Raw genomic sequence first — 23,889 nt, forward strand, 5'->3', positions numbered from 1 at the left:
CCAAGGAATCGGATATGCAGATGTCAATGTATTATTCATATGTGTCGTATATGTATATAGGTGTGTAACATGAATATATGCAAAGAGTCACGCACACACAGAGAACTGTCGAAGACGCCTACAGACGTAACAGCACAGTTTTCCGATCTCTCCCCGGCGCACTGACGTTTACCGCCCAACCGCAGCCTCTGCACTGGGAAGGACGAGCACGTGTGTCCCTATGCGTTGTTTCAGCAGTGACCGCAAAGGCGCATCGAGATGGAAGGCAATGCATGCACGGGCCGATGCCTCGGAGGAACGCCAGCTCTCGGCTCCTGACGCAGGGCCCGGCGCAGTCTCTGTGCCGGGTGCACACCCACACACGTTTCGTGTCTCTGTCTCCGGCGTCTGCGTCGCTGTGTCCTTCTCACCAGTTTGCCGTCAAGGAACACATCTAGTTCGCCTTCCTCGATGTTCAGCATGAGCGTCATGCACCAAATCCGTTTTCCGCCCTCGAGGCGTTCTCCTTGTCGCATTGCTTCCGTCCATCTTCTGCCCAAATGCAGGTACCCGCCGCGCTCGCCTGTCCCTCGGGCCCTGCGTCGCGTCTCCGTCTCGTCTCGCCTGCAGTCTCCTTGGGCGCGAGAAGCACGGCCATGTCTCGCGCTTCTCGCCTCGCCCCACTCAGTCCACGCCAAGCCGTCGCAGCGAATTCCACAGGCGCCAGGCCTTCCACAGAGCGTCCCTCCTAGGCGGTTCTCTCCGCCTCCTGCCGCGCGCCTGCAGTACAGCTTCTCTTGCCACGTGGTCTCCTTGCTTCCACCGGACTGCATGCACGAGTCTTGAGCCGCATCCGGACGACCGCAGGCATCACGCCCTCCGGTTTGCTGGTCTCGCGCGCCACGCCCAGCTCGATCCGAAGACGAACCGGCGTTTTCCTTCACTTCCGCGTCTTCACTGGAGCCTCCTGGATGCGCCGGTTCGCCTGCGTTCCTGGACCGCGACACAGGAGGCGGGCCCCTCGTTCTGACTCGCGTGGCGCTGTAGGGCGCGAGGTGAGCATCCCCGAGGAGGACACCGACCTCGACGAGTGCGTCGGAGGCTGGGCGCCAGCGTCCGGGTTCAACGACGCCTTCTGCGAGCAACGCAGAAGAAATCTTTTCACACACCAGCAACTGACAAACATGCACGCCGGTGAGGAACGCCTCGCGCGTCGCGGCGAGTCGCGCCCGTCGCTGCTGCCGCTGGAGCTGCTGAAGCGTCCGCAGGCCCTCGCTAGGGGCGCGAGAGCCCCCAGCCGTTCTCCCGCTCCGGGGTGCGGACGCACGCGGGAGACTGCTGTCGCCGCGCCGCGCGTCCCGTTGGTGGCGGGGCGTCTGCCTCGCTGGGATCTCGTCGTCGTCGCTCCGAGTCGGCGACAGGGACGCGGAGGCGATCTGGGGTGCGAGGGCCCGGGTGGGGTCGTGGGCCGACCCCACGGCTCTCGGTCTCTCCAGGCGGGACACTGGGGGCCCGACGGGCGGGCCCAGCAGGGAGCCGCGGGGCGCCCTCGGGGCGACGGTGTGCGTTATGGTGCAGACTGGTTCGGCGAGCGCGTCGAGGAGCTCCCCCTGGAGCGTCTGGGACAGAAAGCGCGCCGCCACGCCCTCGGCGGGACTCCACGCGTTCGGCGACGGAACCAGAGGGTTCGCTGCCTCGTTCTCGAGCCGCGCTTCCAGATCGTCTACGACGCTGGGCGAAGATGCAAACGGCAAACACCCCTCGGACAGGAACTGCGCTCCCCATCTCCCTCTCGCGCTAGGCACGCCGCACCAGTCCGCCGTGCGAGAATGGGACGACGAGGGGAACGCCGCGGTGTAGCGACAGACGACTCGGGCGTCGACACAGTCGCTGGACGGGAACCCCGACACGCCTTCGCCGTCGCCTCGCGCTCGACTCCGTCTGCGCGCAAGTGACGAAGAGCTGCCGCTTCCTGTGCCGAGCCCGCTGTCCCCCTGCGGCAGGTCCAACCGCGTCTGACTGACCAGAGGCCACGAGACTGCAGGGATGTCCGAGATGAGGTCGAAGTCCTCGGGCTCCACGCCCGAGGGCAACTGGAAGTACGTGATGGTGTGCGACCGGCTGTCTTCAGTCAAGCGCGCGGCGACTAGACTCGCACTCTCGCAGTTCGCTTGGCTGCTGCGAACGCGCACACCGACCGGCGTCATAAACGTGGTTGCTTCGCCGCGGTGTCTCCGATGTGCATGCGCGCCCGCGTCGTCCCCCTCGTCCCCGTCGTCCCGCGCGGGGCCTCGATCCGCCGCGCCGCGGCTCTCGACAAAAAGAATGTCGGCAGCCGCCGGGGCGAGCCACCGGCGCGGGCGTCTGCCTCCGATGAGCGACGCGCCGCCTCGCGCGCCCTCCCGATCCTCGGGATCGCTTTCTGCCTCCCGGGTAGCATTCCGGCGGGAGTCCGCTCGCGCGGAAAGATGCCCGCGTCCCAGCGAGCCGGTCCCAACGCTCTGGGAGCCTTCGGAAGTCCCCGCGCTGCTCGAACTGTCATCGCGCGCGTGACGCGTTCCGCGCGCATCGTCCACCCACGTAGGACTCGCACGAGAACAGCGCAGCGCCCGCGCCCGTCCCGAGGGGCCGTCTCGCCGACCCTCCCGCCTGCGCGGCGAGGACGTTTCGCTCTCGTTTCGCGGTCGCCAGTGCGGGGCTTCTTCGAGATCTGAAGAGACGGACGACGGCTGGCAGCGCGAGGACGAACTTGTCAGGAAGCTCGAGGCGCCCTCCGACGACGCACCCGACCCTTCTGAGGAGTCCCGCCCAAACGCGTGACGTCCGGGACTCCCCCCGATGCCGTCCTCCACCTCCAAAAACTCAAGGCTGTCTCCTGTCTCCGCTGTCCTGTGCCGCGGCTCGCCTGCCTCAGCCTCCGCGCCTCCCGAGGCTTCGTCCGAGTCCGGAGCCGGGGGATGCGCAGCCGGCGCCGTGCGGCCCACCGCCGAGTCGGCGTCTCTCACGCGCTCCGAGTCGATCTGGAGCGGGCTCGCCGTGCGGCGCGTCCCCGCCTCGCCTGCGCTGCTGCTGCTCCCCTGCCGCGGCCCCGGCGGGCGCGGAGACCGCGCCAAGTCTGAGGAGACACCTGAGGAGCCCCGAGACAGCGGGACCGCATCCGCCGCCTTCCCCACGAACTCGACGGCGCGGCGATCGCTGGAGAGAAGAAGCGAAGGCGAGTCCGGCCCAGACTCGAGCCCGGATGGCTCGGTCGTCCACGAGAGGTCGTCGAAGAGAGTGAGAAGCTGAAACTCTTCGAGGTAGTGCGATCCCCAGCGTTTGGAGTTCGGCGGGATGCCGCGCGGGCGTGCCGGCGGCTGTGACGCGGTCGAGTAGGAAGAAATCAATGGCCGAGCAGCAGACTCCGCAGACAACCCAGCAGACGACGCCTGCTGGAAGTCGCAAACTGCTTGGCGGAGGCACACCAAAATGGTCAGCAAGATGTCGCTCATGCACCCATTCCGAAGGGCTGAGCACAGGAGAGCTTCTGCAACCAAACGGAGCGTCGAGCCTGCTGCGGTCTTCGTCAGCCGAACCCCCAGCCGTCTGTCTTGTGCTCGCCCGCCCGCGTCCCCAAATGCAAACGGCGTGGGTTCCCGAGAGGCGTGCCGCCCCTCGCGCTTGCCAGACACGGCCTCCCCCGGGCAGAAGTGTGCCGCCAGCGTGTCCCCGTCTGCGCGACTGTCTCCACCCTGCCTCCCCTCGTCTGTGGAAAGGGGCGAAGCACCCGACAGGATCACGAGCAGGAGCGCCCAGAGCCTTTGTTGGTGGCTGGGGAACGCGGAGCTCGCCGCAGAGTCGTCCCCGCCCGCGTCCGGCCCGTTCGTACGTTGTTTCTGGCTGTCTTCTCCCCGCATCGACCGCGGAAAGAAAAAGAGAGGGGGGAAACGCATGTACAGATTCACAATCGTCTTGAGGGTGTACACGCACCTCAGGTAGAACGCGTCAGTTTCAGCCACCGACCAGGCGACGAGATTCCGCGACCGCTCGGGTCCTAGACTGCCTAGAAGCAGTTGGAAGAAGTCGTCTTCGCCCGGCTCGCCAGCCGCACCCGCCAAAGCTCGCCGCCTCTCCTCCTCACGCAGGCCGCGCCGACTCCGTTCGTGAAACGTGCTCGTGTCCAGCAGTGTCGACGGAGACAAGAAGTCGCTGCAGACAGCCGCGAGGGCGGGCGTTTCGGTGGCCGTTCGGTTTCCCATTCTGTCTGAAGACGCGGCCGAGCCGCCCGGGAAAAAGACACCGGTCTCCAGAGATCCCAGGTGACTGCGAAGGAGCAACAACGGCAGGAGGTGGGGCGACGTAGCCAGCGACGAGAAGAAAGATCCCAAGGGTAGACGGCTGCCGAGGAGGAACGCGGGGACCGCGCAGAGTCCAAACTCTCCACCGAGATCTCCACACTGGCCCGTCCCGGCATCAAGGGAGAGCTGCGGCTCCGAACGTCCAGGACTGAAGTCGACCGCGTGGGGGAACACCGAGTTTTCCTGGCTCCACAGACGCAGAGCGCCGGCGGCCGGACCGACGTCCCGCACGCGGCGAGCTGCGGGGGAGACCCGCGGCGCGCTGAAAGGACGCTCCGGGGCTCTGCCTGGGTGCGGCAGCTGACCGCCAGCGCCGAAGAAGACCGAGAAGCCGGAGGTGAGAGACTTCGGGTAGTGGCGAAAAGACGAGGACTGAGAGGAGACCGCCGCGTGCCCAGCAGCATACATGCGCGGGATGGGAGCTGCAGCCTGGCGTTTCAGGCAGTGGACTGCGTACGCCTCGAGGAGGGCGCACGTGGCTGTGTTAGCAAGGAGGACGGCGGCTTCTTCCAGGAGGAGACGGTTTTCGATGCCGCCGTACCAGGAAGGAAGAAGGACAAAGGCATCGAGCGCGGCGCGCACGCGGCGGCTCCAAAACGTCGCGCCAGTGCTGCTCCAGTCCTGAATCCTCCCCAGCGATTTCCCGGTCGGTGCCCCGCACGGGAAGCCCTGCCGAAGAGCGTCGAGAGAAACGAGATCTTGCGGATACACCGGATCCGGCGTCCCGTCAGGCGACACTGAGAAGGAGGAAGGCTGCTGAGCCTGGAGATCGAGGAACGCGCAGGCAGGCAAGGCCATTGCCTGCACCAACCTTTGACGCGCACTTGCTGCTGGCGAAGCTGCGGCTGGTTCCGTCTCAGGACCGGCGCGACTCGGCGCTCGAGCGCCGCCATGTTTTCGTCCTCGGCGAGCGCCCCTCTTGGGTCCCTTCTCGCCGCAGTCTCCCGCGCGCCGCCGGTGGTCAGGGCGTCGCCGCTCGACTCGCCGCGACGCCAAAGCTCCGCCGTGTCGAGTTTCTCCCTGACCGCTCCAAGCGAACGGATCCGCTTCCCAGCGCGAAGTCCAGGCAGCCGGAGAGACGGCGAAGGCAGGAGACGCCTCGACGTGCGGAAGCAAGGCGCAGCCAAAGAGACTGCCAGGGCACTCCGCTGCGCCGTCTACCACGGCCACGCGCTCGAGGCAGCATGCGTACCGCGCGAAAAACGCCCCGAGAGCCTCGAGCTCCGGAGACGCAGCCGCGCACCGGCGCCTCGGAGGTGAGGCACAAGCTGGCGAGGCAGGAGGGTCGTGGAAAGCTTCTGACGACGTGAAACGGCTGGAAGGAACGCCTTCTTCTCCTGGCGGAGGCGCAGGGGGGACAGGCGGCAACGTGTCCTCGGTCATGGCGAAGGCTTCTTGGTCGGCGTCGCGTTTCGCAGGTTTGTCCGCCGTCAGCTGGTCCCGCGAAGGATGCACAAACGGAAACGACCGCTCGGAAGCAGAGCCGGGCACAGCGGAAGAAGCTGCGTCGGCGTCTGACAGCGCATCGCTCGCGGGGTCGGCTGAGGCCCCGCGGGAGTTCGACCGAGAAGGCATTTTTGTTGTGGAAGACGCGCAACGCCAACCCCGTGTGCGCCTCTCTCTCTCGATTTCGAGCCGAAGAAAGAGGGTAATACAGAAGTGAAGGGGGAGTCTACACCGCCGACGGGTCGGCCGTGCTGCGGCTGCACATGGTGCAGTGTGAAAGGCGAGCAGGACGGAAACAGACGGGAGAAAAAGGCAGGAGTGTGTGCAAGCTGGGAGTCGGTTCCGGTGAGGAATCAGGTTCCCCGCTGCTTCGGGAGATTCCCCCTCCCCAAGCGTTAGAGAGGCGACTCGAGAGGAGCGTGGAAGGAAACTGGTCAGTTAGCAAAACGGAGGCAGAGAGAGAGAATGGGGAGATGCGTCTGCGCAGCTCGCTCCAGAAGGCGGCAGAGTCAAGGGCATTGGGACGGGCACGCAAAGGGGGAGAGCGTCCTCGGTAGACCAAACAAAAAAAAACGCAGCGTCTCTCCGCGCGGAAAAGACACATCGCCGCTGGTGACCCAACCCGCCAGACACGAGAATCCCCAGCTTTTTCTGTGGAAACGTGGCGCCTTTTGACGGCAGATGGCGGCGAGAAACGCAGCGATGAACGCCAAAAACAGAAAGTCCGCTGTCTCTACATGCGCGTTTTGTAAAGAGATCTTTGAGGAAACCTCGCGAACGAACGCGTGCAACGGGGAGGAGCGCGACGAGGCGCACGAATCCGAAACGCACAAAGAAAGCGGAAGTGCGAAGCAAAACTCACGCCGTCGGCATTGCTTGTTACTCGCCGAGGCGTACTTCTCGATGATGGCCCGCTTTCCTGGCAAAAAACAACCGCGTTTTTCTCTCTCTCGCGTGTGTGTGTCTCCTCCACGTCTTCTTTTCGACAAAACGCAGGGCGCTCTGGACGGAGATAATGACCAGCCAAGCGGCAGTTTCGCTGCTTTGGCAAAAAAAGGGTACAGGGGTGGGACGCAGAAAGCGCGTTCTTTCTGGGAGAAGTTCTCCCCCCACAAAAAACTCACCTGTCGAAACTGCCTACGGGTGTGCATCCGGGGCTTCGCCTGCTTTCGCGTCGATATCAGCGCGCGGGAATTTTCAACCCTCGGCGGCTCGTTGGCGTGCCGACACGATCTCTCGAGAGCGGAGGCAGGTGTTTAAGAGCCCCGGAAAGCGACAAAGTGAGGGAGGCGCCGCTTCTTTTTTCGATCTTTTCGATGTGTTCTGGGACGATCGACGCTTCGCCTTGCGGGTTAGTGCCGAGGCCGCTCCCCAGAACGGGGCGCTCCGACGAATGTGCCTTGGACAGGAACGCCGCAGTACGATATAACCGGCAATCCTCGCCCCAGTCGGAAACTTGGACCGTACTCGAAAACACGCCTCTCAGAGCCAGGTGTGCGATTGTGTGTGCGTGCCACGCTAGTGAAGGTGAAGCGGGCCTTGGCCGCAGGCCGATCCAGTTACGAGCACAAAAGGGATTTTCCACGACTTCAGTTAGCACGGATGCCTGCATGCAACCAGCTGCTTCTTCACACGACCAGAATCGTTCCTTCTCCCTGACGTACAATACAGGAGCGCCGGGTGAAAGTGCAAGTTGAGGAGCTAGCGAACGGTTATACCCCCGGCGTGATCAGTGTAAACCTTGTTTGAGGGAACCGAACCGTCCATCTTTCCACTGCGCTATCCTATCACGGAGCGATGTGAAGGGTTATTTGCGGGAAACGGGTGCGCGCCGGGGGGGGAAGTAAGGAAATGCCTTCGGGGAGTCTTCGTCCGACCGGTGCCCAACGCGAGGCAAGAAGACCTCGCAGTGCGGTGAGACAGTGCCTAACCCCGAAGAGCACGCGACGGGGAAGAAAAGGCTCAGGGGGCGAGCGCCGAACTGCGACTGGAGAGTCGGTCTCGCTTCGATGACGAAGGTTCTCATTCCTTCGTAGCGCGCCGAGTGGCGTGGCCTATAATCGGCTCTCCCCCTGGCTGATTGTTTGCCATGGCAAAAACCTTCTTCCAGACACGGAAGCCTGTCTGGTTTTCGCCGGAAACCCAAGACGGCAGAGACCAGAGTCGAGGCACACCGCTCGACAAGGCTGAGGGCGGGTGTCGAAATTTCCCTGACGTTTTTTTTCGCCGTAACGAGCAAGGCACAACGGTGAAGGTATGCCTCGGGAACGCGGTCCTCCACGGAGGAATTCCCCTCTCGTCCAGCACACACTCTTACCAGCAACACAACATTTGTTACAGTGCCTAGCGCGTGAACCGAGAGTTCGGAAAACAAAATAGTGAGGTTGGCGGTCAAATCTGGGTGCATTTTGGCAAGAAAAACGTCTGCGCGAGGGTCCCCGCGCAGTGCACGCGTTCACCGGAGGCTGGTTTCTCGATCTCTGTGCGTCCGCGGCCTGCAACTTCTTCGCTCACAGCCTGTGACAACACATCAGCCGAACTCCTTCGCTTTCCCCGGCCGCCAACGAGAGGCCCTACACAATCGGGTTTTCTCGCGAAGAAAATCACCCCTAAACGTAGCCAAAAAAACTACACGTGTCCCCGGCGCTCAGCAACAGGACAAGCACACACACGCCGCGAGAATGCGCGGCCAGCCCGAACGTGGTGGGAAGCCGAGAAAAACAAACAGCCCAGAACTTCACTTCTTCTTCGTCACTTTCTTCTTGATAGGATGCATCGCCACATGGGCACCCTTTATCGTGTAGGGATTCGCCTGGAGATGGCTGAAGAGCGACATGGTCAACGTGCCGACGGCGCATTTGTCGTAGCCGTGGACAGTCAGAAGCAAACCTAAGGGGACAGCAGCCGGACATCGAAAACATGTAAACCTTTTTTCAGAAAGCACTTGGACGTCGAACCTTTGGCGGAAACGGGGAAAACTCCAACCACCCTCACACCGGCGAAACTGTGCAGCCCTCTCAAGAGTGTATCCGGTATCGGGTAATCCATCCAACGCATGCGATGACGGTCCGAGCCGAAAACGCCTCACGGACAGGCAGGTACAGACCGAAAGACGGCAGCACAAACTTGTCCGGAAGACGTTTTTTCGCGAATCGCCGCAGGACGGTGCTGCCCGAAACTTTCCCTGTACAGTCGTGCGTCTCCAGCGCCACCAATGTCGGCGCGTCTTTATCCCTCGCCTCTCTGCCAAACTTGCCGCAACGCAGTTCGGCGTCGCCGCCCATCGGCCATATCTCCGTGGATGCGGACGACAAGCTAGGCCTCCACTACCCAGTGATCTACCGCTGCAAAGCTCGCGCGGGTGTCTCTTCCTCTCTTCCTCTCCTCGCATCTCCGCGCGTGTGCGTATCCACGGACTCGCCATCTTTCTCAGGAAGCGTCTCGTTTTTCCCCCAGGGTAGCCAAAAAAACTGTGGTTCTCGGGCGCTCGGCATCCGCCACTGACGACCGCGCGTTCCGGCGAAACGGCTCCGGTTCCCAGAGCGAGCAAACGTGAAAAAGAAGACGCACCTCGTTTGTCCACGAAAATCTTCGCTCGAGTCGCGTACTGCTCGGCGAGGCGCCTCAGCGCCAGGGGCTTCACCCCGACGCCCAGCCTGCGAACAGCGCATTCGGAAACGAGACACCAGAGAGAAGAAAGAGGAGGTGGAGCGCGAAGCGTCACGAGAAAAAGAAGACGGGAAAGGAGAGAGACAAACCGACACGGAGACGCGCAAGCAAGCGCGCAAAAAAGGGGGAGAAGCAACACACGACGGCGAGGACTTGCCTTCTCGCGCGAGAGAAGGAAAGCCCGTCCGGTTCGTTTCCAGCAGCTTCGTGCACCTGAGAGATCACCCTGAAGCGGATCGGGTTTGGCGTCGGAAAAACTCCAGCCGTCGTCTGCTTGCCACACACTTTCTCTCTGTTCTTTCGCCCTCTCTGTCTCTCGTCCCGCCTCCTCGCCTTCCGCTTTTCCGCTCTCCTGCGGATTCTGTGCCGTACCTGACCATGAGATTCGGCCACTCAGGATCGAAGTACGCTTTGACGCCTCTCCCCTCGAGAATCAGCTGGCAGGCGAACCCGCGAGTGCTCTCGAAAATCGCGTTTTCCAGCTCTTTGCTGTGGAGATACGCAGGCTTGGCAGACGCCACGAAGCACAGAGACTGGCCGCGGCCGGTCTGTACACTGACGCCGCCTTCGGGAGAGGTCGAGGCGGCGGGGGTGTCTGCGGTCTTTGACTCCACGAGATGGTGATAGTACGTGAGCGGGACAGCCCGAGCTCTCCTGGAACGGACAGAGAAGGCGAGAGAGCACGGAGCAGAACGGCGTGGGACAGACTACGTTTCAAAACAACTCGCTCTACGAATACTCACGTGAAGAAAACGCCACTGAAGATACTAAAATTTAGGTTTCAGGAAAAAGCAATGGAGTAAAACAGACGGGAGAGAAGGGGGAGAGAGAGCTCGGTGCTGTGAAGCTGCGAACGGAGCGCTTTGCACAAGGAGATAGAGCGCAGAGGATCTTGAAAGGCAAGCTGAGACGAGGGAGACACGCGTGGCACGGGAAACACTCGACAGACGAGAGAAGGGACGAAATCTGAAGAGGCGGAAGATGCCAGGCAGAGGGAGCGGCATCAGAGACGAAATCCGAGGAGAGCGCTGGCGTTTTCTCTGGATCTTCCAGATCGCTCACCGGAAGAAGTAATTCGAGCCTAAGCGTCGGATTTGCTGAGGCAGCCGCGTGGAATGCAGCTGGGGGGTGTCTGCTTCGTTCTCGTCCTTGCTTTCTGGCAAGTGTGGCAAGTTGATGTTGGACCCATTGAGAACCTCTGCCGCGCCTCGGAAGAAAGCGTCGTAGCCGTAACTCCCGCCGACGCCGAAGCAGCGCCGCGTCGAGAGCAGAGAAGGCCGAGAAGGCGGAGAAAGACAGGGAGGCGGAGAAAGACAGGAAGGCGGAGAAAGACAGGAAGGCGGAGAAAGACAGGACGGAGGCGACGTGGGTTTGTGTGGAGAAAGCATAGGACTTCGCGAAGGAGAGGCGAAAGGCGCAGACGCAGAAGAAACCGAGAGAGAGTTCCGGGAGAGAGAAGAGACGAGAGGGAGGGACAGAGATCGAGGAGACACGGAAGTGTGTGAAGCGTCGGCGACAGACCTGTCTCCTTCGGCAGTTGAGACGGCCTGTTTTCTCTTCCCACCGGAGCACCAGTTTCCCTCTCCCGCCGTCGAGACCGGCGCGGGTCCGCCTCTCTCAGACGGCAAAAAAGGAGAGAACAACGGGATCTCTCGGCTGTGGAGGCGCCTTCGTCCTTCTCTGAGAAGCCGCGCGCCTGTCGCCATCTCGGCCGTCGAGAAGGAAGAAGACGCGGAGTCAGGCGAACGGCTCCCCACGAGGAGAGAAGAACGCGAAGAGAGAGAGAGACGAGAGGAGGACAAGGGAGAGAGAGGAAAACGAGAGAAAGGCCTCGCCACCGTTCGCGGAAAGCCGAGGCGGGTGGCTTCGAGTTGCCAGGTGAAGCAACGGACTCGAGGGGAGAAAAGGACGAAAATCGGGAAGAAGACAGCAGCACAGGCCGGGAGACAGTCCCCGTCCATGAAGAAACGCCCTTTTCTGTGGTTCTGAGAAGACGCCTGCCGATTTCCTCCTTTCTGCAGATGCAAAAAGTTGCAATGTCGAGATCCCCGACCTTCTTCAGAAGCAGAGAAGAGTTACCAGAACACGAGAGACAAAGCGGGGAGGGGTATGTGTGCCCAATTAAAGGGAAAAAAACTCGGCATCTCCGGAATTTCCACAGTCGTTTTCTCGCTCTCCGCGGTCCCGCTCAGATCCGAGAGTGATGTGTCGCCGTCTTCCCTCCCCTCTGCACGAGCTTTGGGAAGGGAAAGGGCTCTTTTTCGGCGGAGAGATTCGAGTTTCTTTTCCCTCGCTCCTCAGATCTCGTTTCTTAGGAAAGATCCTTGAAAAGCCGAGGAAAGAAAAAACGCAAGAAGGCGGGATCCGAACAGACTCAGCGTCGAAGACCCAGCAACTCTCGCGAATGTTGCCAGCGTGTCCTGTGCGCGAGAGAGGAAAAGAGAGACGGAACGAGAAGCATGTGCAGCCTTCTTTTCGCGTTTTTTCCTAGCCGTTCAAAATGCCTCCCTCTCGTCTCCTTTCTCAGTTTTCAGCTGTCCCTACCCTTTCTTCGCCGCCGACGGCGACTCTTCTTCTCGGCCACTCTACAGTGTGTCTCTCGGGGTCCGCTTTTTTTCTCGTTGACTGCTGGTCCACAAGCAGGGATTCTGCCTTTCTCTGCGTTTTTTCTTCCTTTCTCGAGACGCCTCGACACCTCCAGAAGCGCCTTCTCTCTTCGCCCATTTGAACAAACGGTAATTTTTCTCTCTGTCTTGTCGGCGAGGGGAAGACCTCCGTGTCTCGTTGATCCCTCGCCTCCGTTTTCTGCTCTTCTCGTGCTTCCAAAACACAGACTGTATATACATCTGAGGCAGCTGGCCTTTTCTCTTTTTCCCTCGCCTCGACTCGCACCACCTTTTTCCTTCTTTCCCTCTTTCCCATGTGTGGAGTCGTGCCGTTCTTCAGAGGGATTCGTTTCCCTCGGCTTCTCTAGGGTTCTCGCCGCGCACATGAAGAGGGGCGAGACAGGCTGTGTCTGTCTCTCCGGGCGAGTGTTACAAGACTTCCGTCCTTTCCACTGTCCTCCAAAGAAATACTTCCATCTCGCGGATATCCTCTTTGGAACACCTGCGCAACTGTCCCCGCGTTCTGTCTATCGCTATCCTCTGCTATCGGTATACTGTATTAATGTGCGTACATCTACACATTCCTGTCGGCGTAGACGGACGTATTTCCGTGGATGTTTAGGTATACATCTGATAGAGTTACACGCATATATGTATATACGCCTTTTCAGAACTTTTGTGACGTTGTGCTACAGAAAATGATAGATGCGATTTGCGCCTTTACCCGCGGGGGCGTCGTCCTCTGGAGTTTCTGCTTCGCCAAGGTCCAGGGCTCTCCCTTCGATCACCTCATCAAAAATGTCCTCCTAGAGGTAAGGAAGAGATCTTTTTTATTGCTGCGAGCTCTCTGCCAGCCTCAACAAACTCGTGGACTGTCTACCTTGCTCCCTCTTCTCTCGCGGCCGGCCTCTTTCTCCCCTTCTCTTTTTTCTCGCCGGCTCCCCGTCGTCTCTCGCTGTCACTCCCTTTGCTTGTCTCTGTCCTTTTCCCTCTTTCTTTTTTCTCCTCTTCTCTCTTCCCCTCCCTCGGTGTCTTTCCTTCCCTCTGTCTCTCGTTTTCCCTCCCGCGTATCTCCAGGCAGATATATATATATATATATATATATATATGGAGTGGAGTTGCTGCTCGAATGTTCAGGAGCGTTCCGGAAGCTGTAGCGCGACAGTTTCTCCGTACACGCTTCAGTGGAAGTTCCTGAACAACTTGGAGATTGTTTTCGTCGTCATCTATCGCGGCATGGCGCAGATCGCCTTCTTGGATGCTCTCCTTGATCAAACAGCTCTGGCGTTTGTGAAGCACATGGAGGGGAGAAAAGGTACTGTTTGCTTTTCTGAAAGGGAGTCTCTGCAGCTCCACTGCCCGACGTCGTGTTCCCTGTAGTTCTCTCCTCTTTCTCGGGTATCTGTGGCAACCTCTCATCTCCTCTCGCGACTTCCCCCCTGTTCTGCGCGTTTCTTCTCTTTTTTCCACCGCCTTTCCGTTTTCTCTCTTTCTTCTGATGCTTTCTTCCTCTTCTTCGTCTGTTTTCTTCGTCCGGCCTCCTCTGTTTCTGGGGCGCCGCAGCGACCCACTGTCCTCTGCAGATCTGTCGTCTGTTGGGTTTTTCCCGTCCGTCGGGTCCCTGTGTCCTCTCTTTTTCGTTTTGCTCTCAACTCAGCCTGCTGTCGCGCTGTTTGTTCCATCTTCGCGCTTCTGCCTCTGTCTTACGGGCGGTCTCTCCTTTCGCATTTTTGCTCTTTTGCGTCTCCTCTCCCAGCCCTGGACTTCGTCGCGAGTCCCCCCAGCACACCCTTCGACGAAACCTTCGTGCAGCTCTTCACCTCTCTGTATCAGCAGCAGAGAGAGAGAAAGACGAATCAGGTGAAAGCCGGCGGGAACGCGGGAGGCTACAAACCGAAGAAGAAGAAAGGCAACGCAGGTAAGGGCCAGCGCCAAGGAAGGAGAGACGAACGATGACGCACACACACACACACGTGGCGGCGTCGCATCTCGGTGTCTGAGGCGGGATGCATAGACGCAGGCCATCGAGGAAAGCAGGCGGAAGAGAGATAGCAAGGGAAGGAAACAAGGAACAGCAGAACGCGACAGACGAAGAGGAGAGGAGAGAACAGGGACGAAAAGAGGAGAGTGCCTTCAAGAGGATCGGTGACTGAGAGAAACCACGTCTGGGAGGGGAAAGGCTCGGAGGAGGAAGAGGGAGAGACACTCTTTTGCGCTCTTCTGTGTTGCGCTGGCCGCCCCAGATGAAGACGACGAGGAAGGCGACGGCGACGAAGATGCTCGCGGAAAGAAGAAAGGCCCACGGAGACCGATGATGCCGTGGGATTCCAATCAACGGGTAACCAAAAAGAACATGGACACCCTCGACTTTAGGTAAGAGGAAGCGGCAACCCTTTTCGGTGCCGCACGTTTGTGTGTTTGCGTTTTCCCCGCGCCTGTTTCGATGCCTTCCACTTCCCGGAGGTTTGCTCCACCCTTCGATTCGACATCAGAGAGATCGTAGAACCGGACGAATCGAGCGGTCGAGTCCGGTGTCTGTTTTACGTTTCTTCCAGCAAGAAAGCGGCGTCGAATGGAGACGTGCAAAACGGAGACACCAGCATGGCGATGATGGAGCGAGCGATCTACGGTAGGCGAGAAAGCTTTTCCGTCCGGTCGTGGTCCCCCTGCCTCCTCTTGTCTCTTTTTCGGCTTCCGTCTTGTCTCTTCCCGCGTTCTCGCTGTCTTTTCTGGTCTCCAATCTGCACACGGTGTGTCATTGCTTTCTTTTGCTTCTGTCCCACCGTGCACTCGGGCGGCGTCTCGGAGTTCCTGCTGGCGTTTCCCGCCTTTTCTGTCCTTATCTCTCTTCGTGTTCGGTTTTCCCTCTTCGCTTTTCCAGGCGCCGACGAGGAGCTAGAGGATTCGGAAGACGAAGATGCGCTCCTCGAAAATGAAGTGAACGAAGCAGCCACTTCGGGCTGGTTTGGCCGCATCGCTTCGAAGCTCCAAACGTTCACGGGTGAGAATTCGAAGAGTCCGTGAAACACTTCTTTTTCGCAGTCCTGCTGTATATACACGGACAACGCATCTCCCACTTCCGACGTTTTCCGCTCGTTAAACCCGCACGTTTCGATGGCTTTCATTTGAGAGTTAGGCGCCGCGTTTTCAAGGGCTCCGCGGATCGAATCCGTTTCCGCGTGGCGCCTGTTCAGTAACGAGATGAAACCGGTCTGCGCCTAGACGTCGCTCCGTCTCTCTCCGTGAGGGGAAAGGCTGCGTGCGGCGATGCGGCGCTAAAAGCCGCTCGCCTTCCTCCGTTGAGGATTCTCGTCCAGAGCGTTGCTCCCCCGTCGTGCTGTGCAGCTTCTGTCCCGACAAGTGGAGGAAGAACGTCTGCATGCGGCTAGCCAGCAGGCTCTTTCCTCTCTTCTAGGAAGCCGTAATGAGAGTCGCAGAACAGACTGAGTGGCCAGACGCGTGGTATTTTCTGAGATGTGTGTGAGGGCTTGAGGAATCGGTGCACGAGGAAGGGGCGGTCTGCGGGTTTTGCGTGTGTCTGAATCTTTTCCCCGGAGTTTCCTTTTCCGTGTCTCAGGCAACAAGCTGCTCACCGACGCGGACATCGCAGAGACGCTCCCGGCGTTCCGGGCCCATCTCGCAGGTCCATTGTTTGCCAGGGGAGACGGGAGGACGAGGGAAAGAGCGGGAAATGCAGAGGAACCGAGACAGTTTCAGACAGCGCGAGGGCTGACGACAGAAAGACAAAAGAGGGGAGAGGGAGTCGGGGCGGTCGAGCAGCATACGGCGGAGGCAGACGAAGCGAGGGGCGGCGAGGAGTGGAGAACCGGATCGGGGAGAGACACACTGGAGGACGCAGTGCTGGGATGAAGAGAGAACATGCACAGGCGTACTTCTCGATCGAATAATAGACTCTTTGTCTTTTTCGTTTCAGGGAAGAATGTGGCTGAGGAAGTCATTGATCTCCTTCTCCACTCTGTCCAGTCGCGTCTGAAAGGGACCCGCACGGCATCCTTCACAACGGTTCATCAAACAGTCCGTATGGCGACGCGCGACGCCATCGTTAAGATTTTGACTCCAAAAAAGTAAGGAAACGCTTCTTTCGACTTCCTGCTGACAACGACCACGGAATTTGCTGCATTATGTAGACACCGTTTCTGGAACCTTTGCCGCGTGTGTAGAGATACACATAGGTGAGATGGCGTTCTCCATAGTGGACGAGGCCGCTAGGGAATTCTGGACTCCGCAGAGCCCGTGGTGACGTTTTTGTCGCGATTCGACCAGCTGCGCCACGTCGAAAATCTCTGAAAAGTTTCAGGAAGTCTCTGTTTCCGGCGTCGCCGCGGTCCATTGTGTCGCTGAAGCACGTTTTTATCTCCCGGTCGTTTCTCCCCGACCGTCTCGCCGCTTTCTGCAGAACTGTCGACGTCTTACGCCTGGCTCTTGAGGCGAAAGCCGAAGGCCGAGTCTTCTCAATCGTCTTCTTGGGCGTTAACGGGGTTGGGAAATCAACCAACCTCGCCAAGGTCGCGTACTACCTCAAACACGTACGTTTTTCGCTGCAGGCATGCATCCATATAAATGCGTATATGTTCATATTGCAGGAATATGTTTGCAGATGCATCTGCCCTTGTAAGTATGTATGGGCACCGTGATGGGGAATCGATTGCTGATGCAAACGTACACGCATGCGATAGGGACTTTATGTGGGCTAATTCGTGGGTAGGTAGACAGCCTCTGAGAGCCTTGACGGGGTTCGTCTCTCGCCTCTCTTCGTCGTTTGCAAGCGCGCAAGCTTCTCGTGCATTCATCCTGTCGAAAAGGCGGCAATGCATGCAAAGAAATAGAGACGATTTTCGTATGCGGACCCTGACCCGCTGAACATTCTCCGTTTCAAAACGGTCGCTTGTCTCTTTTTCCAGAAAGGCAACCTCGATGTGTTGATTGCCGCCTGTGACACCTTCCGTGCTGGAGCCGTGGAGCAGCTGCGCACGCATTCGAGGTGAGGAAAAAAGCAGTTCAAGTCGAACAACGACTCCATTTCCGCTTCCCACGGCACCGTTCGTTGGTCTCCCTTTTCCCCGGCCTTGGTTCTGTTGAATCGTAATATGTTTCCCTGTTTTGGGCACCAAAAGTGTCTCTGGAGGAGTTCCATGCAAGCAATCACACTTCGAATTTTGGTTGTGGCGTGGACGCGGGGTAGCTGTCGTCTGTATCGTTCTGTTTCCTCTTTTAAGAACTGGTCCACTTCCTGCAAAAGCTCCGTGTCGCGGGTGTTTGTTCGATCTCTTCTCTCCCTTTTCGCGGCTGTTCCTTCTCTTTGTCTTCGCCCCTCGCCGGCTTCCTCCTCCTTTCACTCTGTCGCGGAGTGTCTTCCTTCTGCCCTGTTCCTGTCCCTGCGTCTGGGGCTCGTCTTCTGCTCTCCTCTGTCTTCGGCCTTTTCTCTCGCCGCTCCATTTTCGTTTTCTCTCGCGCGTAAACGTCTCTTCAGATGCCTTCAGGTGCCTCTCTTTGAGAGAGGCTACGGGAAAGACGCAGCAGCGATTGCTCGGGAGGCGCTCGCCACGGCGCGCCAGGAAGGCAGAGATGTCGTCCTCATTGACACAGCCGGGCGCATGCAGGTACAAGACAAAAGAAGCTCTTTAGACTTTGATAAAGCATTCCAAGTCCCCTCAGCCTTCGCGTAGCTCTCTCGACATGCATACCCGCGTGGTGAACTTTACTGTAAAGCGAGACAGATAAAACAAATGGTCCATTGTTAGTGCACATCCCTCGTTGTTCTGTCGTGGACATCCAAGTGTTGCCTCTCTGTCGACTGAGCTTGTTTTCCGGTGTCACGGAAAGCACCTGCGCAGCTGGTATGTCTGCCGATCTCTCTTCTCTGTTTTTTCGATCTGTTCGTACTTGAGTTTCCGTCCGTTTCTACACCCTCCTCCGTGTGCTTGTCCGAGCCTCGATCCTGCTTTGGCCGGTCTTTAGGTTTTATCGTTCTCTAAAATGCGTGCGTTTGATGTCTGTACGCTGCCGCCTCTCTGCTACTCTGTTAAAACGGATTCCTCACGCTTTTTCTTTCCGATTCGTTTGTTCCTTGTCTTTCCGATTCGTTTGTTCCTTTCCTTCCTCATCCTCGTGTGTGGCCACGCGAGTCAGCAACCTAGACTCTTTGGGGGTTCCAGCCGGGCGTTTCCTCGCGGGTGGGGCTCTCTCTTTGTGTTTGTGTCCTCGGTTGACGGTTCCCCTTCTGTTCCTTCCATTTGTTCCTTTTTCGAGCTCTCCCTGTTGCTCACGCCTTTTTAGGACAACGAGCCTCTCATGCGCTCGCTCGCAAAGCTGGTTGCCATCAATAACCCCGACATGATTCTCTTTGTGGGCGAGGCTCTCGTGGGCAACGACGCCGTGGACCAACTGAAGAAGTTCAATCAAGCTCTCGTAGATCTCACTGCCCTCGTAAGTTGACTTTCCAGCCGAGTCTTCTCTTCTCTCCTGTGTGCTCGCCTTTTCTGGCCTTTTCTTGTTCCATCGAGTTCTCTGTTCTCCTTCACCTCCGTAGCTTTCCACGTACTTCGTGTTTTGAGGTGTCTCCGCACTTGACAGGGCGGTCGGCCTCCTCGCACAGTTGACGGCATCATTCTCACCAAATTCGACACTGTCGATGATAAGGTAGGTTCGGAAGTATTCGCTCTCTTCAAGAGAAATTTCCTTCACCCGTTGCGGACTCGTTATGCGCGAGGGCTCTTCACGTACTGTACGATAGCTTTATTGTTTCCCTGGACGACAACAGAGAGGCTCCAACATCATTGATATGCATATATGCATATATATATATATATATATATATGCTGTGTATGCGTTTAGATGTAAGTTGTTTGTGCACATGCCTATATAAACGTATGCATTTGTGTACAGTGGAGACGAGCGTGAATGTGCACCGTTTTTCCTCTTCCTTTTGGCCTCAGATAGGTTGTTTGTCACTGTCTTCGAGCAGACGCTGAAGTTCCGTGTCACGGTGTCGATGCCTCACAGAGCTCCTATCCGTTGGATCAACTACCAGTCCAAATCCGTTTTGTCCGTGTATAAAGAGTAGCGGATCCGGCGCAGTTTGGAGAGTCTTTCCCATGCATGGTGTTTTGCGTTTTATCCGAGGCTCATCTTGCTCAGTTGCATTTTCCTGTCTCGCATGCTTGTCCGGCAGGTGGGCGCCGCCTTATCGATGGTGTACATCACAGGTCAACCGGTGGTCTTTGTGGGAACAGGGCAGAAGTATCCGAACTTGAAGAAACTGAATGTAAGCAATCTCTCTAACCTGCTTGCTTCTCCTTTTCGTTGTTGCTTCTTCGATGTCACTAGCTTTACAGTTTTTTGCTGTGCATGCATGCCTCGACTAGAAAAACAGAGTATGTACACACATGGATGTGAAGCCAAGTAAAACGATGGGGGTGCGATGAAGAGACAGAAGAAAGAGCTAGGTAAACCCACTGAAAAACTGATATATATATATATATATCCAGAGGGTCAGAACCGTGTGCACACGCATGTGTGCAACTGCATGTGTGTAAGGGAGCATTTTCGGATCCATTTGGTGTTTTGCGTGTGTCGCAAATTCTGTGTCCCGTGCAGCCGACGATGGTGGTCAAAGCGTTGCTCGACTGAATCCCGTGATCAAAGTACCGTAAACGAGGAAGAGACCGAGTTATCATCGTCGTTCAAAGGCGTGAACAAAATAAAAAGGGAAACAGCGTCTCCAGCGTAGGCGCACTTTGGACATGATATATATATATATATATATATATATATATATATGTCGGTATGTACGTTCACTGCCTGTGTTATTCATGTTAGTTTTCCGAAGGATATCAATGCTCCTGTCGGAGGGAAACGGATGCTGCCGCTCACATCCACTTTTCCATCTTTTGTGTTCTTTTTTGTTTTTCTCTTTGCCCGACACCCCGCCTTGGAGACGACCCGGTGCCTTGGTCGTTTTCTTGCCTTCGTCTTCCCTTCCGTTGGGCTTTTGCTGACTGCATGAAGCTATAAAGAGCAAATGAATGTGTTTGGTGACAAATATTCATACATCTGCCGGCGTAGCGTCCGTGGGCATGTGTATATTTGGTGCTTCAGATTTCCCTTGGGTGCATAAGGAGTCGTGCATGTGCTGTCAGTTCGAGTTCCGGTGAATCCGCAGATGATTGTTCTGTATTTCTCCATTGTCCATGCAAGCATTCAGCTGTTTTTTCGGGAAAACTGTTGGAGAGGGATGCTCGGTACGCGCTCGTGGGTGTTGTTCATATAGCTAGATATCACACGGGTGCGAAGTGAGCAACAGGTGGGAGATCGTCGGAAACGTTTTCTTACTGCGTCTTTCCCCATCAGTGCTGTGTTCATTTCGGTACAGAGAAACGTAACACCACAACTTTTCATGTCGTTTTCTTGGGGAAATGAACGCCGAGAGTCTTCTCTCCGAAATGGGCAGACACCAATTGTTTTCAAGTTTTGCAATGGTTTGCCAATCCAGAGAAACCCCCGGCTTGTCGTGCCCCCCATGTCTCAATCTTTCTAGGACGGAGCATTCTTGTTCCTCACCGTGCCCGTCCATCACGTCTCCACATTCGAAACAGTCTCATTAATATATACACAGATCCTGAAGGGAATCTGCGGTCTGTCCTGGACCTAGAAAACCAAACTCGTCCAGTCCACCCACAACATGTTGTCGGATAACCGTAGACACCCCGCTCTAGCTGTACTGCTTCTGACCTTGGTCGGCCAAACAAAACGAAGCGACGTCAATTGCCACGGTAGCAATGTTGATTGCTGTTTGGTGTCGCCGACCGCCTTCGGTCGGGCTGACGCCATTGGAGGCGTGCACATGCGGCAGAGGGAATCTTCGGAGGTCGTGAAAGTACATCGTCCCTTTTGTTGCGTGATTTGGTGCTTCAGTGAGTGCACAGTTTTCTCGTTCATCGTAGCAGAGCATCTTTCCATGGTCACGGTAATGGACCCGTGACTGCCACAAGAAAAGTTACCTGTCTGCATTCGTAACATTTCAGCTGCTTTTGGCCTTCCGGAAGGCATTTATTTCCACACTGGTGAAGTGTCGCGCTAAGAGTGGGCCACTCCAAAAATAAATTGTATGTTCCCTGTTACCTGGCTGGGACACGAGTCACTGTGACGAGGTGCGACGGCACTTGTTTCAACGTTACAGTTTCGCACAATCGCAGGACTTTCAGCGGTCGGCGAGAACGCGCCAGCGTTCGTCCTTTACTCCCCGAGGTCTCACAGAAACCGGCAAGAAAAGCCGGCACAGACACAACGTGGCACCCCGAATCTACAACGGGGACGAATATGCCACCGAGGACTGCGGCATGCACGTGAGGTGATTTTTGGCCTTGTGTAAGCACTCAGTCGCGTTATTCCAGGCGTTGTCTTCCGGGAAGAACAGATGCTTACTTCTCTATTGGAGAAGGGGCTTCTCCCTTTGTGAGCATTTTCCGGAAGGAGTAATATTTGGACCCAAATGGCCAGAGAGCCCGTCCAAGACACAAAAAGCAACTGTGTACCGGCAATGGCCACTATCTGTCGTTCGCTGTTAAGCGTATCGATAGATTATGCCCTTTCCAGCAAAGAAGTACACACTCTTTCTGCCGTCGTGCCAGTCCTGGTGTCCTGCAAGCTGGCTGGATGTATTCAGTGGTAGTTTCGCCGTGTTTGCTTGTTCTACGCTATCTGTATCTGTTTCGAGCCTTTGCCGTTCACCTGAGGCTTTCGTTTTTTTCGGAAAAATAATGGCGCTGACACAGCATTTCTCTGACGTTTGTTGCATCCGTACTGTGGTCTTGTTCGTCTGCCGTGCGCCTGTCTTTGAGTAAACGACTGATCTCTCAGGTGGTTCACGTCTGTGTTGAGATCTCGTTCCTAGCACTACCGGCTGGGGGCGGTTCCGCCCTTTCAATGAATTTTGTTTTGTTCGTTGTCAATGGCGACCTTGAGTCTTTGTACGACGACCGACCTCCGCTTTGTGTTGTCAGTGAGGAAAAAGGGAATGACCTTCGAACACCAGACTGTCGAACGCACTCACTTCAGAAATGGCCGATTCCTCTGCCTCAAAAGGTTGCAGCCACTTGCCGTACTTGTTTCGTGTCGAGCGTGAGGTTTCATTCACACACTCCAACAGGCCCTGCTAGCCCAGGAGAGTTATGTTTTAGCCACTGCGCTGCGATTCCGTGTCTACCCAAGCTGTGGCGTGTGAGGCAGTGCCCTGTCGTTTAACCGGACAGCCGCATAGGCAAACACAGCCGACAGACCGGCAGGGCTGGTTGGCACAGTCCTTCCCTGTGAGTCACTCAGATTTTTGAGATACCGACGCAGCGCGACAGAGAGTCAAGTCACTTCCAAAATTCCTGTGGCTCTTTCCCTATGCACGGCATGTGCCTGATCTTGCTTGAATCCCAAAGAATGCTGTCGCCGGTATTCCGACCAACCGCGTCGGTGTTTATACCTCGAGGTAGAGAGCACGATCAAGAGCCGATGAGGTACAATCGGGGACCTCGGCGCGAGAACCGACGAGTACCTCCCTTCAGCGTACGGCGCCTTCGAGACTCCCGGTTGCCCTGCCGCCTCCTCTTAGCTCTGATTCTCATCTGTACATTCTTCGGTGCACCACCATCTCCACAGCGGATTCGGTTTGCTTGCGTCCTCGCCTTCCGGTTTCTACCCATTCTAGTGTCGGCGTCTGATCCTCAGGAATCCGTTGTCAGTGTGAAGGGAAAGCAGGCCGATACCGGCAAGTCCCGTTTCTCGTCGGCTGCAATGAGAGATTTCAAACCTGAGGAGCTGTCCCTTACTCGTGCCGCCTTGTCTGTTCCGTCAACTGAACACACAACGGCACGGTCACTGGCTGCAAAACGTGGGCCCCGGGCACGCCGTGCCCCACTGACGCAGCCAGCACCGCGAACGCACCGTCTACCCTACCCCGCCACACAGTTTTCTGTCTTGTTCGCAAAACGGTGGAGATTTTCAATGCCTCCCTCTCCGACAGAAGCAGCGGCGACGCAGGCTGGTAGCACGGCTTCCAAGCAGCGCGCTGTCAGCGACAGGGTGAACCCGCGGGAAACTACGGCCATTCGCCACTCTGCGACGAAACACCTTTGGGGGGAAGATCCGGTCATGTCGACGACTGCACGCTACCTTAAACCTCTTCGAACACACCTTGGCATGGAAAGGGGCGCAAGTAGTCAAGACGCTTTTCCCTCACAGCCCCTCGTTGTCCCGGGGCCCTCTGGCGGTTCACCTCTAGGTACGCTTGCCGCGCTCATGAATATAAGGGGGAGAAGCGCTGAGCAGACAGGCGGACAGCGCGCCCACGCGTTATTTGGTGGAAACATAACTCGAATCGTACCCCTTCAGCCAAACACCGATGAACCGACGCTGTTCATTGACCTTCGCACGTATGCGTTGAGCGGCTGTCGTACACAGAAATTGAATACTGACGTCAAACCACCAGAAAATCGAGAGAAATATTCTCAAGGAACCAACGAAGAAACTCCATTCACTGCCACGGTGCTCGAACCCCAGCAGTCTCAGGATGGCAACCGCGACCGAGGAAGTCTCACACCGACTGATGCGGTGCTGCAGATTATTTCGGTTGATTGGCATGCGTTTTCACAAGTGCAGCGACCAGCGGGGCTGCCTGCTGAGGCGCGTTTTCATTCCGCGCCGGCGTCTGTCTCGACGCCAGTGCTTGGCAGTGTGCGGAAGTCGTGCACGGACAGAACGGAATCTACGAGCTCAGAGAAGAGCCGATCCTTGGAGGGAAAATCAATAGTTCCCTCTGATCCTCAGAAGGCGGGCTGCCGAAA

The 23,889-nt window shown here is 57.3% G+C and overlaps 3 protein-coding genes across 3 annotated transcripts in view; 1 reads left to right on the plus strand and 2 right to left on the minus strand.

Annotated features, from left to right (window-relative positions):
- NCLIV_019520 (MGC83258 protein, related) overlaps positions 1-5,891 on the minus strand; it is a gene marked incomplete at both ends in the record, with an annotated part of 53,519 nt that extends 47,628 nt beyond the window's left edge. The window contains one exon of the mRNA XM_003882146.1: positions 411-5,891. Within this exon, the coding sequence (XP_003882195.1) occupies positions 411-5,891 (5,481 nt within the window). The remainder of the gene's footprint in view (positions 1-410) is intronic.
- A 2,608-nt stretch (positions 5,892-8,499) lies between these two features.
- NCLIV_019530 (conserved hypothetical protein) lies at positions 8,500-10,819 on the minus strand (the record flags this gene model as incomplete). Its single annotated transcript, XM_003882147.1, has 4 exons — positions 8,500-8,651; positions 9,333-9,418; positions 9,804-10,085; positions 10,494-10,819. The coding sequence occupies 4 exons, from the start codon at positions 10,817-10,819 to the stop codon at positions 8,500-8,502; spliced, it is 846 nt and encodes a 281-aa protein (XP_003882196.1).
- Positions 10,820-12,735: 1,916 nt separating this feature from the next.
- On the plus strand, positions 12,736-19,687 carry NCLIV_019540 (putative signal recognition particle protein; the record flags this gene model as incomplete). The annotated part of the gene is made up of 14 exons (XM_003882148.1): positions 12,736-12,849; positions 13,223-13,352; positions 13,794-13,955; positions 14,281-14,410; positions 14,593-14,666; positions 14,919-15,038; positions 15,972-16,122; positions 16,455-16,584; positions 16,960-17,039; positions 17,529-17,658; positions 18,335-18,484; positions 18,632-18,697; positions 19,230-19,322; positions 19,655-19,687. The coding sequence occupies 14 exons, from the start codon at positions 12,736-12,738 to the stop codon at positions 19,685-19,687; spliced, it is 1,563 nt and encodes a 520-aa protein (XP_003882197.1).
- Between the last annotated feature and the right edge of the window lie 4,202 nt (positions 19,688-23,889).

The sequence above is a fragment of the Neospora caninum genome, chromosome VIIa, assembly GCF_000208865.1.
Source record: "Neospora caninum Liverpool complete genome, chromosome VIIa".
Classification (NCBI taxonomy): Eukaryota; Apicomplexa; class Conoidasida; order Eucoccidiorida; family Sarcocystidae; genus Neospora; species Neospora caninum.